Source organism: Engraulis encrasicolus, chromosome 18 (assembly GCF_034702125.1).
Source record: "Engraulis encrasicolus isolate BLACKSEA-1 chromosome 18, IST_EnEncr_1.0, whole genome shotgun sequence".
Taxonomy (NCBI): domain Eukaryota; kingdom Metazoa; phylum Chordata; class Actinopteri; order Clupeiformes; family Engraulidae; genus Engraulis; species Engraulis encrasicolus.
In genome coordinates this window covers 11301854-11316853 of record NC_085874.1, presented here as the reverse complement: position 1 = coordinate 11316853, position 15000 = coordinate 11301854, and the positions used below count along the sequence as shown (strand labels likewise).

Sequence of the window (15000 nt, the reverse complement as noted above, 5' to 3'; positions counted from 1 at the left end):
ACCCCCCTCCGCTCTCTCTGTGTCTTGTGTCTGTCTGTTATTGCATTGGTCTGTCTGTGTCGTGTGTGTTGAGAGATGATGCTATAATAATGTCTTATTTGCTGCTCCTGCTGTTTCTTTCATACAGATGGTGCCATTTAGTTCTGTTGCACCTTATCAATCCCCATCTTAAATGTTAGTGCAAGCGTAATTGAGGTTGTGAAATTGCGAGGAATTGGTCATGAGAAAATAAGATGAGTGTGTGTGTGTGTGTGTGTGTGTGTGTGTGTGTGTGTGTGTGTGTGTGTGTGTGTGTGTGTGTGTGTGTGTGTGTGTGTGTGTGTGTGTGTGTGTGTGTATTTTAGGCTCACATTAGAGACCATGTTGAGCAGCGAAATTGCGTCTGAAGGGAAAAACACCTCTTTTTTACTCGTTTTGTGGTTGAAAGAATGTTGAAAATGGAGGTGGTCCTCGTTAGGAAACCAATTTCTTACAAAATGCCATTGTGTGGAAACAGCATCTCTGTCAGATAGAGACCAGACCACATATTCCCCGTAGCCAGCCAGGTGTTTCTGCTGGTTTCCATAGTCAAGTCAAGTCAGCTTTTATTGTCAGTTTCTTCATATACATAGGTCATACAAGGAAATTGAAATTACGTTTTCTCTCTATACCATAAAGGACATAGACCATAAAGGACACATTTACTGACATTTACAGACTGACATCAAGTGCAAGACAGGACAGTCAGGTGATACCTAACAGGACCCTGTCCACGGCCAGAATAATACAGGGGTTAGACAATGAAACTGAAACACCTGTCATTGTAGTGTGGGAAGTTTCATGGCTTGGCTTACGTGGACCAGCCTGTTGATCAATCTTCATAAATTGCACATTGCACCATGCACCATGGAGGTTCACTTAGCAGAGTAAGAGTACAGTTCAGCTCAAAAATGTGCAATGCACACAACATTGTGGGTGACATACCAGACAGCTTCCTCTTGCATCCACAGTGAATCCTGTTGGATGTGGTTCATCCTTCTTGGTGGTATGCAGACATTACCCTGGATACCGTGGCTCTTGGTACATCACAAAGACTTGCTGTATTGGTCACAGATGCCCCAGTTACATGCGCACAAAGAATTTCTCATTTTTGAACTCTAATATGCCATCCATAATGTTGTGTGCATAGCAAAATTTCCCACATGAAACTTCCCACACTAAAATGACAGGTGTTTCAGCTTCATTGTCTAATCCCTGGCCAGTATAATACTCCATGACATATGTCATATCACTGGCTCTGCCTTAAATATTCATTTCACAAGTCCCGGTCCACACGCAAAAGCCATACACAGACATTACACACGCACTCACACACATGCATACATGTGTGTGCATGCGCACGTGCAACACATCACACACACACTGTCATTTAACATTTTTCAGTGCACAGGTAAAACATGACATGGACAGGTAAAACAACTGGAGGGATCGAATCTCCCAAGGATGTACCTCTGATTTACCAACCTTGGTCTCAAGGTTGCCGTTCATGCACAAGGATCTCAATAGTAGCCTCTTAGTGCAGATGGGGTCGCCGGTGGACCTTTTCACTATTTGCTGAATATACTCAACTACATCATAACAACATTGCCATGACAGCACTGAGAGCCTAGTAAGTAACAGATTAAAACATAGCCATTACAATTTTGGTGACAGTAAGGTTATAGCAAAGGCTCTGCGCTAAGGGGTTGAAGAACCAGACTTCATGGAATGGCATGTAGAGCACATTCCCATCTGTGGCGATGGGCACTCCATTACAAGCTGCTTTCCACTTTGGCTGTGATTTCCCGTCATACACACACTGGCCGACATCCAATGGCCTAGCAGCAAGCATCCCACTTCTGACACCAATTTTATTGAAGTGCACTCTCCACACAAGCAGGCTTGTTGGAATGGCAGAGAAAGCACTTTGTTAGCCCTTTTTGGTCCTCCATCACAGTACAAATGTATTTCCTACATAAAAGAATCTCTCTATCACAGTGCTCTGTGCTTTAAGGCTCTCCTCTACCTCTTTTTCACTGTCTCACTTGTTGGACGACAAACTCTCTCTCTCTCTCTCTCTCTCTCTCTCTCTCTCTCTCTCTCTCTCTCTCTCTCTCTCTCTCTCTCTCTCTCTCTCTCTCTCACACACACACACTCTCTCTTCCTCTCTCTCTATCCCTCCCTCCTTCCTTCCCCCCTCATCTATGTCAGACAATGACTCTGATGTAAGTTAAAGTTAAATTCAGGCAAGTTTGAAAGTTTTTTTCTTTCCAGTCCCCGTGCCCCTGGGCAGTATAAGGGATGCTGGACTCTATGACCTGCAACACACAGAGCAGACTTTTCAGACTCAGTACAAAACAGGAGCAGCCACTCAGAATGAACAATCCCTCCACCGATGTCCATGAGAACTAATCTCACTCACATTATCTCTGTAGCTGCATTTTGCCAAATTTCACGCCACGGCGCTCCGATTTCCTCACCCAACCATCTGACTCACGTGACAGTCAGAATTATTTCTGAATGAATGACCCAAACAGGATCGCCGGGTGGGATTTTTCATAGATGGTTAGCATTATAGCTCTTCTTTAGCCTGTCGCTCTCAGCTGTGTCCGGGGTTTAGTTTAGTGTGAGTATCTGTTGCATCAGTAAAGATCATGGACAAATGGTTCTTCCAATCGCATGCAAGCATTTCTGATGAGGAGCCTCATTCGAAAACATGCTGGTTGTGGGGGGTATCCAGAAAACATACCAACTGGCGAGAGTTAGGATACATGAGAATATGCAACCTACTCATCTCTCAGGAATAGACTACAGTGTTCAGTTTTTGTCGTGTTTTAATGCCACTGAAGTCTGACTTTTGCGCTCTCTCTCTCTCTCTCTCTCTCTCTCTCTCTCTCTCTCTCTCTCTCTCTCTCTCTCTCTCTCTCTCTCTCTCTGTCACACACACACACACACTTTTGACATGTTACCTGAATCTAACTCCCATTCTCTATCTCCCCCATTCTCTTTTTTCTCTCTCTGGCTATCTTTCTGTCCGCCTCACTTCCCCTTCGCTCTCTTCCTACCCCATCCTCTATCACACCATTTGAAGTTGCTGAATGATGTGATGACTTTGTAAAGTATGTGGAGTATGGGTGTTTTATGGGGATTCTGGAGAGTTGTCTTTGAGAATATGAGGGCATGGGGAACAGACTTTTATAAAGTAGAAGTACTCTCACAGATGTAATTACAACACCAATAGTATGACATAACTTGCCAGGCCACACCCTCCTAGTGACGCAGCACCTTCGGCATTGCTTCTTGTCAGGCCAAGAGCAATGTAAATATTGTTTCTGATTTCCGGAAAAATCGTGAACTCTACTCATTTGTCAGGAACCAATCAACTTTGAGCAGCTCCAATGGCCCTGGGTAGAGGCGTGTTCAAGGCAGTGACATGGTTTAAGCAGTGACATTCTTTTGGGACTAAGAACATGTTTGATTTAAACTTCTTCACAGCCTTTTCTGTCCGCGACCAGTAGCAAACCATGCCGTTTGGGAAATGTTAATTGACTTGCTCTAGGTCAGACCAGGTCTCGAAGAGATTTGAAAGTCGATGATAATCAGGTTTACACAACTCTAATGGGGAACATGACGTATTCAATCGTATTGATTTTGGAAGCGTGATCTGTGTGTTCTTGTATCCTTAATGATAGATGTCTTACTGATTTTCTCGCATTAGGAAATGGTGCTCTAATAAATTATCTTTCTTTTCTCAGGAAAATAATCTGCCTCATTCTGTCAGTCTTTCTTTGTCTGTCAGTCAGTCAGTCAGTCTCTCCTCCTCTATTTCTTTCTCCACACACTTGTCTAACTGACTCTCTTTTGTCTTTCTGGCGACAAGGTCTTTCTCTCTGCCATCCTCTCTGTATCTCTGACTGGCACACTCAGTCTCTTTGCTGATTGGAAATATAAATTACGGAGGTAAGGTGAATCTGTATGCACTGCAGTGGACTCCTGCGTCATTCGCTTTGACCCTGGGGGTGAAAGATTAACTCACCTGTGTGTGTGTGTGTGTGTGTGTGTGTGTGTGTGTGTGTGTGTGTGTGTGTGTGTGTGTGTGTGTGTGTGTGTGTGTGTGTGTGTGTGTGTGTGCGTGTGTGTGTGTGTGTGTGTGTGTGTGTGTGTGTGTGTGTGCGTGTGTGTGCGTGCATGCCTGTGTATGTGTGTGAGTGTGAAAGAGAGAAAAAGAGATATGAGAGAAAGAGAAAGAAAGAAAGAAAGAATAAAAGAAAGAGAGAGAGAGAGAGAGAAAGTGTGTCCTTATGATGGCGGTGTGTGTGTGTGTGTGTGTGTGTGTGTGTGTGTGTGTGTGTGTGTGTGTGTGTGTGTGTGTGTGTGTGTGTGTGTGTGTGTGTGTGTGTGTGTGTGTGTGTGTGTATGCATGCATGCCTGTGTGTGTATGTGTGTGTGAGTGTGAAAGAGAGAGATGAGAGAAAGAGAAAGAAAGAAAGAAGGAGAGAGAGAGAGAGAGAGAGAGAGAGAGAAGAGAAGAGAAGAGCAGGAAAGGGTTGTGTTGTGTTGTGTTGTGTGTTGTGTTTGAAGTGGAAGGGGGCTGGTCCGAGAGGGCAAACTGTGTCCTCGCCGTGTAATTAGCCATCAGAGACCAGACAGGCTTTTCTCAACTCTCAAGGACCCCTCCGCAACTTCAAGGACCCTGATATGTGTGTGTGTGCATGCGTGTGTGTGTGTGAATGTGTGCATGTTTCCGTGTTCAATTTTGATTGTGACTCTTTGTGTGTTTGTGCGTGTGTGTGTGTGTGTGTGTGTGTGTGTGTGTGTGTGTGTGTGTGTGTGTGTGTGTGTGTGTGTGTGTGTGTGTGTGTGTGTGTGTGTGTGTGTGTCGACAGGACTGTGTTAGCCAGCTGAAAGGCCTTGCTGTTTAATTAGTGGTCAGAGACCTTACAAGATCCTCTGAAAGACCTTCCTATGTCTGTGACGTCCCCTGTGTGTGTGTGTGTGTGTGTGTGTGTGTGTGTGTGTGTGTGTGTGTGTGTGTGTGTGTGTGTGTGTGTGTGTGTGTGTGTGTGTGTGTGTGTGTGTGTGTGTTTTGTGTGTGCATGCGTGTGTGTGTGCAGGGCTGCACTGGCCATCTGGCATAGCAGGTATTTACCAGTGGTCCGTACACCGTAGCACGCTCCGATATTTAGATTTTTTTTTTTACATTTCTGAAAATAGGAGCCTACGAGGGTGCAGGGGCCACAGGGAAATCAATTCTGCGCCGCTCATTATGAGGGGCCCCTTTAAGCCAAAAGTGCCCAGGCCCTATTTCTACCCCAGTCCAGCCCTGTGTGTGTGGTCCCCAGACTACATGCCCTTGTGCTGTGCTACACGTTCACTTAACTGACATTTTTTAATGACCATAAGGTGACACACAGACAGCAGAAGGTGTTTGACAGACACATGATTGTCAGGCAATTAACACTTCAGTCTCTGTAAGAAGAATGGGGCAGGACTTAGGAAAGTGCGCTTGCTTAACTAGAACTTGCGAGTCTCTAGTGCGGTCTCTGATGATACATGCACAACTTGTGTAGCTTACATGAACAGAAAGACGTGTAAAGATGTGGTGTAAAGCCTGCTGCGGATTGGGGAGTAGAGGCTGTTGTCAATTTAACGGAAGCCAACTAGCAGAGTGTGGCGTGGAACGTTAGTAAACCTCCCTCACGAAGGCCCATTACAGTGCGGTAGCGTTGGGCTATCGGACCGGTCCTTTAGCTCAGCGGTATCGTGCTGTGCCTTCCATATCGAATTGATGCGTTGTCTAGGCCAGTGGTTCCCAACCTATGGGTCGGGACCCACCTTATGGGTCGCCAAAGATCCACAGAGGGTCGCGGAGCCCTCTTGATTTTAAGGGGTTTCATTTTAAATATATATAGCCCATGTTGAATAAAAGACAAAGCATTTAACTAATAAATGCATAGAAGCAACAAATTGTAAGTGCTACATTAAACATTTATTCTATATTTGACCAAAGACGAATTGAGGAATAAAATAACTAAAATTAGTTTTCGCAGTAAACAGAGGGCATCTTGTGACTCCGTCTCGTGCGGGCGCTCGCGTGGTTGGGTCACCAAAGCTTACAATAGTAAGAACATGGGTCCCTTAAGAAAAAGGTTGGGAACCACTGGTCTAGGAGGTGTCAAGTTCGCCGCCCAGAGGGGGAAAAACTGTGCGGGAACACCTCGGTTACATCAACAAAGGCATGACAAGGAATGAAACTGGACATGTTGTGAAAAGATAAGCAAACGTCTTCTCTTCCCTTTTCTAGCTGTCAATATTCCTGTTTTCTCATAAGCCCTCCCTGTGTTTTCTCTCCATATCGCCATATCGAATCAACAACCTTTTGCTTTCAAGTGTCCTTTCTTTTATGTATCTAACATTTAGGCCATGGAATTTCAATCTTTGTTTCTCGTATTCTTCACACACTACTTTTGTGTTTTGATGATGCAATGATGGTTTTCTAACTTTCTGGATCAGCAGCAAAGCTTGATGTAGAAAAAAAATCATCAATGCCGCATAGAGCATATTGTAATGGCGAGTGCTAGTGACACCCATGTGGCCTTCTTGATCAGTATCCCATCATTGTTACTGTCATTTTGCCATTGCACTGCCATAACGATAAGATCAACAGACTAAAACAAAAACAGTTTTCGATCAATGTGTCATAGAATCGCATGAACGCACCAAACATGTCAACATCTTTTAAATTTTAATCCTGGTGAACAATTGTATATGCCATAATATGCACCGTTGTATGGTAATGAAGATGAAGGTTTTTGTCTGCACCACTTGTTCTTATTCAGTGCGCTCTCTGCCGCTGTGTGTGTGTGTGTGTGTGTGTGTGTGTGTGTGTGTGTGTGTGTGTGTGTGTGTGTGTGTGTGTGTGTGTGTGTGTGTGCGTGCGTGCGTGCGTGCGTGCGTGCGTGCGTGCGTGCGTGCGTGCGTGCGTGCGTGCGTGCGTGCGTGCGTGCGTGCGTGCGTGTGTGTGAGTAGACCCTGTGTAGATCCTGCTGGGAGACATAATCTTTATTGAAATAGAACAAATTGTTTCAATTTCTTTCTTTTTAATTTATTTAATTTTTTTCCCAAATTTTCTTTTATGATTTCCCAATAGTGATTTTCAGATTTGTGCCATTGTCATAAAAAGCACGCAAGCACTGTCAGTTTGAATTAGGTTTCAATAGTTGGTGTTGTAGCATTATGCATCCCATGATGTTACTATAATGTCTTTCATTTTGTTCCCACACAACAAAATAGTTTTCTTTATATTGCTTTTGTAAGTACTGAAAACATTTCATCATATTCAATGTCCCCCTCATCACAATCATGAACATTATTGTGTGTGTGTGTGTGTATGTGTGTCTGTGTGTGTGTGTGTGTGTGTGTGTGTGTGTGTGTGTGTGTGTGTGTGTGTGTGTGTGTGTGTGTGTGTGTGTGTGTGTGTGTGTGTGTGTGTGTGTGTGTGTGTGTGTGTGTATGTGTGAGTGCGTGCGTGCTAAATGTGAGCTGTGCTGTGCGCTCTCTGTCTGTGTGTGTGTGTGTGTGCACGCACGTGAGTGCGTGTATGTGTGTGGATGTCTTTCTCTATGTTTGTCTTTCACTATGTGTGGTCCAACAGAATATCTACTCTGGTTGTCATCAGTTGCTGCTGCATGCAATGTTTTCTTTGAATTTCTTGCGAGACTATCTGTTTCTTTATGAATAGCAAACTGGATTCTTTTAACCTTCATCATTATACAGTATGTAGCTTTTAACTCAGTGCATGCTTACCATTTTCGAATCATTTGACAGATCAGTGGCAGGACATTTTCAGCACCCACATAAAATTCTACGCCACTCCATAAAAAACTGAATTGACACGCTGCATTGCATTACATTACATTACATTTGGCACTGCAGATGTTTTTTTTTTAACCAATGACAATGACAATCGAGGACATAATCATAGCTGACATCACTAGTCGAAACAAAGTGCACAGGAGATACACAGAACAACAAGTACAAATGCTAAGTAGGGTTAGTTTATTTTTATTTGTATTAGGTACATTAACGCAGGGTTAAGAAGAGTACACACATGCATACACGTCAGCTCAAGCTCAAGCCCAGTCTTGCTACCTCTGGGAGGAAGTTCCACCACTGAGGAACAACAACAGAGAACAGTCTTGACTGGGATCGCTTAGATCGAGCAGGCGACAGGGCCAGACGGCCTGTGTTGGAGGAGCATAGCATCATCGAAGTATCAATTGAAGCATCATTGGTCCTGAATGGTGCGCTCAAGCTAGCCTGGGTGAAATCCGACTATTGACTCCGTCAAACTAGGCATGGCACGGTTTGCGTTGCAAACCGAAAACGTACGGTTTGCATGTCACGGAACGGGGTAGTGGGCAACCGCACGGTGCCCACGGTTTCAAAAAAAATAAAAAATAGAGTGACCACCGGCGGGCGACGCTATTAAAATCCTACTACTTTTACAAGCATAAAACACATAGGATATTGAGTGTGGAAAGACTGATTTCTATCAGCCAACTGAAAGGCATAATGTAGCAGCATGCACCAGCAGACTAGGCTACAGTAGCCTACAAGCAAGTGCAGGTCGGTCAGCAGCGTCTCTCTCTCCCCCCTCTATCTCCACGTTAGCGCAAGTGACTGTTCCCAGCCTTTATGCTGACCAATTTAAATTAAATGAACATGAATTTACAAAAAATGACAGATTAGCAGAACAAAGTAGACTATGATTTACGTTACAGTAGCCTAGTGTAGGCTATGGTGGCATTGAATGCGGATTCCGGATGGCAAAATGCGAGATATTTGAACATATCCATCAGATTCAACTGCTGTCCTTAACAGCAATCAACTGTACTGCCCTACAATTTCAGAACGCAGTATAATTCAAAATGCCAAACTGAGAAAAAAGGCTTTAAAGTTTCCTTTCTGTCCACGCGACTGTGTTGGAGGTAAAATGGTGATGACACTTCCATGTAATACTTTTTTTATGGTGGAAATGTATGCACATAAGAAAAAAAACAAAAAAACAACATTCTCATTACTTTTTAGCTAAAAAAAATCTATATACTGCGTTCTGTGGTATTACTGTCTACACCAAAACCACGGTGTCAATGGAGAAGTGCAGTATAATTCGCATTATACTGCGTTCTTGGCTAGTACGACGTAACCTCCTAAAACCAAAAAGCGCAGTATAATCAGTTTTTTGCGTTTTTTTTCCGAAACGGGACCAAGTTGGGCCAAAAAAATTTAACACAAGAAAAAGAAGGTATTTTAAAGCCAATTTCCGGTCTAAACCCATTTTCGACCATTTTCAAGATACTGCGTTCTGATATTGTAGGGCAGCGTAGGCCTAATTATATGTAGCCAGTTAAACTCTGATGGACGGAAGGGGACTTTGTGCTGTTGCCTAGTTAACATTGATGTTTAACACTATGACCAAAATAAAATTTGACTGTTTTAAAAGGCTCAGCTTCACAGGAGTTTTGTGAAACATTCTTGTGCATACACTTCTTTAAAAAACGATCTTTTAAAATTATTTGTTACCTTAACTTTCACATTTTAACATAACATAACCCTATCACTTGTTCACTTAAAATTGAATTTGACTTCTGATTTTACTTCTATGCTTCTCACGGCCGGCAGTTTCATGATAGGAAGCAACTGATTCATAAGCGCGAAACTCGCAGAAAGCCGTATCAAAATAAAAGTCCAATTCGTTCTCAGTGTGTCATTAACCAAAATAGTCATACTGCACTGACCTAATGGTCCCATTGCCTACAGGAGTGTAGCTGTTTTATTTTTACACGTCAAATGTGTTATAGCATGTAATATTTGAATATGTGTCAACTTAAAAGTTAGGACTTAGTTCTCCCTTTTTGTGAAATAAATGGAAGCATGTTAAAATCATTGATATCTTTCCTCTTTCAGTTGGGTTAAATGAAGTCAAATTCATCATACCCATGATAAGCTTACATTTTCATTCTAATTTTTATATTATACATTTCCAGTGCATAATACATTTTATTTTAAAAAAAAATAAAAAAAAAATAAAAACAGAACCGTACAAAACCGAAAACCGTGACCTTGAAACCGTGATATGGACCGAACCGTGACATTTGTGAACCGTACCACCCCTAGTGTCAAACAGTCTGGCATAAGCTAAGCGGAATTGGTCTCCACGGAGGGTTTGAAATGGTTTGCTCTAACTCTACCATTTAAATTCATTGGCGTTCTGAATTCAAATTAAAACTCATATTGTGCTTTATTAGCATGACTGTTACGATATAGTGTCGCAAAAGCATACAAATAACAAAACAAAAGTGTGAATAGTGTTACCTTAACCAATCAGTAACGGACTTTGCGGGTGAGTTCTGCGTCACCACTCTCAACTGTTTGCTGATTGGCTAAACAGTGAGCGAACCGAGCTAGGAGGGTTTTGCCAGACTAGGTGCGGAGCCAAAATCTTTGGGTGTAGTACATAGGATGGTGTTGCCAGGCTATGTTGAAGTGGCATTGGCATCAAATGAGTTCATGGAACACTCAGAAACAAAAGGGCAGAAAATCAGTTAAGGGTATATTGCCAACCAGAGATGTGCAAGTCATCTACTGTACGCACATACACATAGTGCAATGTACACACACACACACACACACACACACACACACACACACACTCTCTCTCTATGCTTTGCCTTCTGAGCGGGGACCCCTGCATGCTTCACTCAGAAGACAAATGAGGCTTCTTTAAAAAAAAACAACTTCAGAGATTGACCACTGTATGTACAGTAGCCTAGCAACAGTAACCAAATCTAAGCAAGAAACTTGCTTAGCGGTGTCATTTCCGAACACAATAGCAATGCTGCCAGTGTTTTGGAGGCGAATATATATAAGTCCTACATTTTAGAGGGCTCCATGCCACATGTCACTTCCTGCTGCTAATGATGATGTAACGTGTCATTTCCTACCATTAGTTGCAGCACAGTGGAAAGAACAGAAGCCAAAGTAGAGAATGGGAAGCAAAACACTGTGTGTGTGTGTGTGTGTGTGAGAGAGAGAGGGAGAGAGAGAGAGAGAGAGAGAGAGAGAGAGAGAGAGAGAGAGAGAGAGAGAGAGAGAGAGAGAGAGAGAGAGAGAGAGAGACAGACAGACAGACAGACAGACAGAGACAGAGTTTGAAACAACTAAAAGGCAGTCTGAAGGTGAAAAGTGGCTGAGAAAAGAAAGGAAGACAGATTGAGTAGGGAGAGAGGGGAGACAAAATAAGAGAGAGAGGGAGAGAGAGAGAGAGAGAGAGAGAGAGAGAGAGAGAGAGAGAGAGAGAGAGAGAGAGAGAGAGAGAGAGAGAGAGAGAGAGAGAGAGAGAGAGAGAGAGAGTGAAAGATGGGGTAAGAGAGAAAAGCCAACATTTGAGAGAAAAGATAAAGTAAGCGAGAGTGGGAGAGGTGGCAAGGACAATGTTTTTTCCCAGAAAAACACTTTTTCGCTCTCTAATAGATGAAGCGAATGAGCCTCCGCCAACAACCTGCCCCGAAATTCTCCACTCCAACAAACACACACACACACACACACACACACACACACACACACACACACACACACACACACACACACACACAGGGCCAGTGACAGCTCTGACCGGACCCAGGATACCTGAATACCAAAAATACCTGAATGCCGACCACCCCCAATACATGCAATGGAATGAGAACCTATGTCTGGGCCCCCCTCTCCCTGGGCCCATGGCAACTGACCCCTTTGTCCCCTCCTGTCAGCATCCCTGCACACACACACACACACACACACACACACACACACACACACACACACACACACACACACACACACACACACACACACTCACACTCACACGCACACACACATTTTTTAACACAACTTGCTATCCTACACAGTCAGACATAACTAAACTAAAAAGAAAAATCTAAAAAAACAAAAAAATGATAATAAAGGTAACACTTTACATTAAACAAAGCTACACTTGATGACTCCATATTTCTTATTTCCTCCAGGATCCTGCCCAGGGTGTGGCTGGGCAGTTGCCCGCGGCGCCTGGAGCACCTGAAGGTGACCCTGAAGGAGGAGCTGGGCGTCACCGCCGTGATGAACTTCCAGACGGAGTGGGACATCTGCAACAACTCCAACGCCTGTCGCCCCGACCACTGGCACGAGCCCATGAGCCCCGACGTCATGACGCGCCTCTACAGGGAGTATGGCATCGACTACGTCTGGATTCCCACGCCAGACATGAGCACTGAAGGTGTGTGGACAGCACACACACATACACACACACACACACACACACACACACACACACACACACACACACACACACACACACACACACACACACACACACACACACACACACACACATCGACTACGTCTGGATTCCCACGCCAGACATGAGCACTGAAGGTGTGTGGACAGCACACACACACTCACACACACACATACACACAAACACACACACACACATACACACACACACACACACACACACACACACACACATACACACACACACACACACACACACATCGACTACGTCTGGATTCCCACGCCAGACATGAGCACTGAAGGTGTGTGGACAGCACACACACACACACACACACATATACACACACACACACACACACACACACACACACACACACACACACACACACACACACACACACACACACACACTCACACACACACACACACACACAACACACACAGCACACACACACACACACACACACACACACACACACACACACACACACACACACACACACACACACATCGACTACGTCTGGATGCCCACGCCATACATGAGCACTGAAGGTGTGTGGACGGGAGTCTGGACGGGTGTCCATCACACACACCGACACACATTGGGGGAAAAGGGGGCCCAGAATTTGGTTCTCATAGCATTGTATATATCGGCCTTCGGAGCCTTTTAGTGCCGAGCCCGGCAAAAGCTGTCAGTGGCCCTGCAGATGCACACGCATGGAGACAAGAATAACACACACCCCTCTCTCTCTCTCTCTCTCTCTCTCTCTCTCTCTCTCTCTCTCTCTCCCTCTCTCTCTCTCTCTCTCTCTCTCTCTCTCTCTCTCTCACACACACACACACTCACAAGCACCCCCATGCAGTTAATTACCTGGGCCTGCGGTGACTACCACTTCTCATTGACATTTACAGACATACACTGTAGGTCTGGAGTGGGATTGGAGCGTACTACTGTACTGTCGATACGCTTTCTGCTCCATTTAGAAGAATGAGCAGCGTTTTTGACAGCGACATTTTCGAGTTGGATTTCACGCACACATACAGTAAAGACACACACACACTCTCTCTCCCTTTCTGTTTCTTACTCTCTCTCTCTCTCTCTCTCTCTCTCTCTCTCTCTCTCACGCACACACACATACTCTCTCTTTCTGTTTCTTACTCTCGCTCTCTCTCTCTCTCTCTCAGACACACACACACACACACACACACACACACACACACACACACACACACACACACACACACACACACACACACACACACACACACACACACAGTCAGTCAGGAAGTGTATCAACACCTACTACCAGTTCTCGTCGATAGAGACTGTACAGACAGAGACAGACGGGTGGGTTTGGAGTTTGGATGAGCGTGCTGTTGTTAATACCTGACATGTTGATGAATGAGTGTGTTGTGTTGACAGCGAGATGATGATATTTGATTTCAGCTGACTTGTAATTGGTCTCTGTTTCCCCCATGCTGGGTATACAGATACATGGAATTGATTGTCGGGGATCATTGCTTTCGGGGCACAAAATGCAGCAAAAAAAGTGGGAAAACAATATTTGCTTCTGTTTGTTTTTGTTTAATTGGAATAGCTTTATGCTAATGGAGTTATTTGCAACAAAAATACTGACTCTCTGAAAATTTGAAATGAGAAACGTCCATGAAACTTCCATGAAGATTGATGCGGGTAGGCCTAATAGTTTGTGAAACACCAACTTTTTGTAACCTATGAAAAGTTTTGTGTAGAACTGATGACATTCACGTGTGCGTCACTACCATGGCTGGGGAACCTTTTCCATTCGATGGGCCACTTCAAATTTCTCCAAAAAACAGAAGCTGATTCAGTAGTAAATCAGGTTAGGTTAACCTTGTGGTAGAGGTAAATCAACCATCTAATAGAAGAGCCTGGAGTCTTCATTTTCTCAACGAAATGATGCCTGCAGGTACATCTATTAGCAGGTTTAACACTTCCTTTAGGTTAGCTAAGTCTGTTTTTTTCACTTAACCATGTTCTTAGTGTACTGCCTCTGTCCATATGTGCTTCATGTCTAAACCATCACCATCCCCTCTCCCTCCCTCTCCATCCCATCTCCCCCCTCTCCATCACCTCTCCATCCCCTCCCCTCTCCTTACCATCCCCTCACCATCTCCATCCCCTCTCCACCCCCTCTCCCCTCACATCCCCTCTCCCCTCACCATCCCCTCTCCCCTCACCATCCCCTCTGCATCTCCATCCCCTTTCCATCCCCCCTCACCACCCCTCATCATCCCCTCACCATCTCCTCACCGTCCCCTCTCCCTCCCATCGCCATCTCCTCACCATCTCCTCTCCATCTCCTCGCCATCACTTCTCCCTCCCCTCACCATCCCCTCTCCCTCTCCTCCCCATCTCTTCTCCCTCCCCTCACCCGCCCCTCGCCATCTCTTCTCCCTCCCCTCACCATCCCCTCTCCCTCTCCATCCCCATTACCATCCCCTCTCCTCCTCCTCCACAGGGCGCGTGCAGATGCTGCCCCAGGCCGTCTTCCTGCTGCAGGGGCTGCTGGGTAGCGGCCACGTGGTGTACGTGCACTGCAACGCGGGCGTGGGCCGCTCCACGGCGGCGGTGTGCGGCCTGCTGATGTACGTGCTGGGCTGGAG

The 15000-nt window shown here is 44.9% G+C and overlaps 1 protein-coding gene across 1 annotated transcript in view; it reads left to right on the top strand.

Annotated features, from left to right (window-relative positions):
• epm2a (EPM2A glucan phosphatase, laforin) overlaps positions 1–15000 on the top strand; it is a 33877-nt gene that overhangs the window by 18121 nt on the left and 756 nt on the right. The window contains exons 3-4 of the mRNA XM_063223021.1: positions 12087–12334; positions 14856–15000. The exon at positions 14856–15000 is cut by the window's right edge and continues 756 nt beyond it. Coding sequence (XP_063079091.1) covers positions 12087–12334; positions 14856–15000 — 393 coding nt within the window. The remainder of the gene's footprint in view (positions 1–12086; positions 12335–14855) is intronic.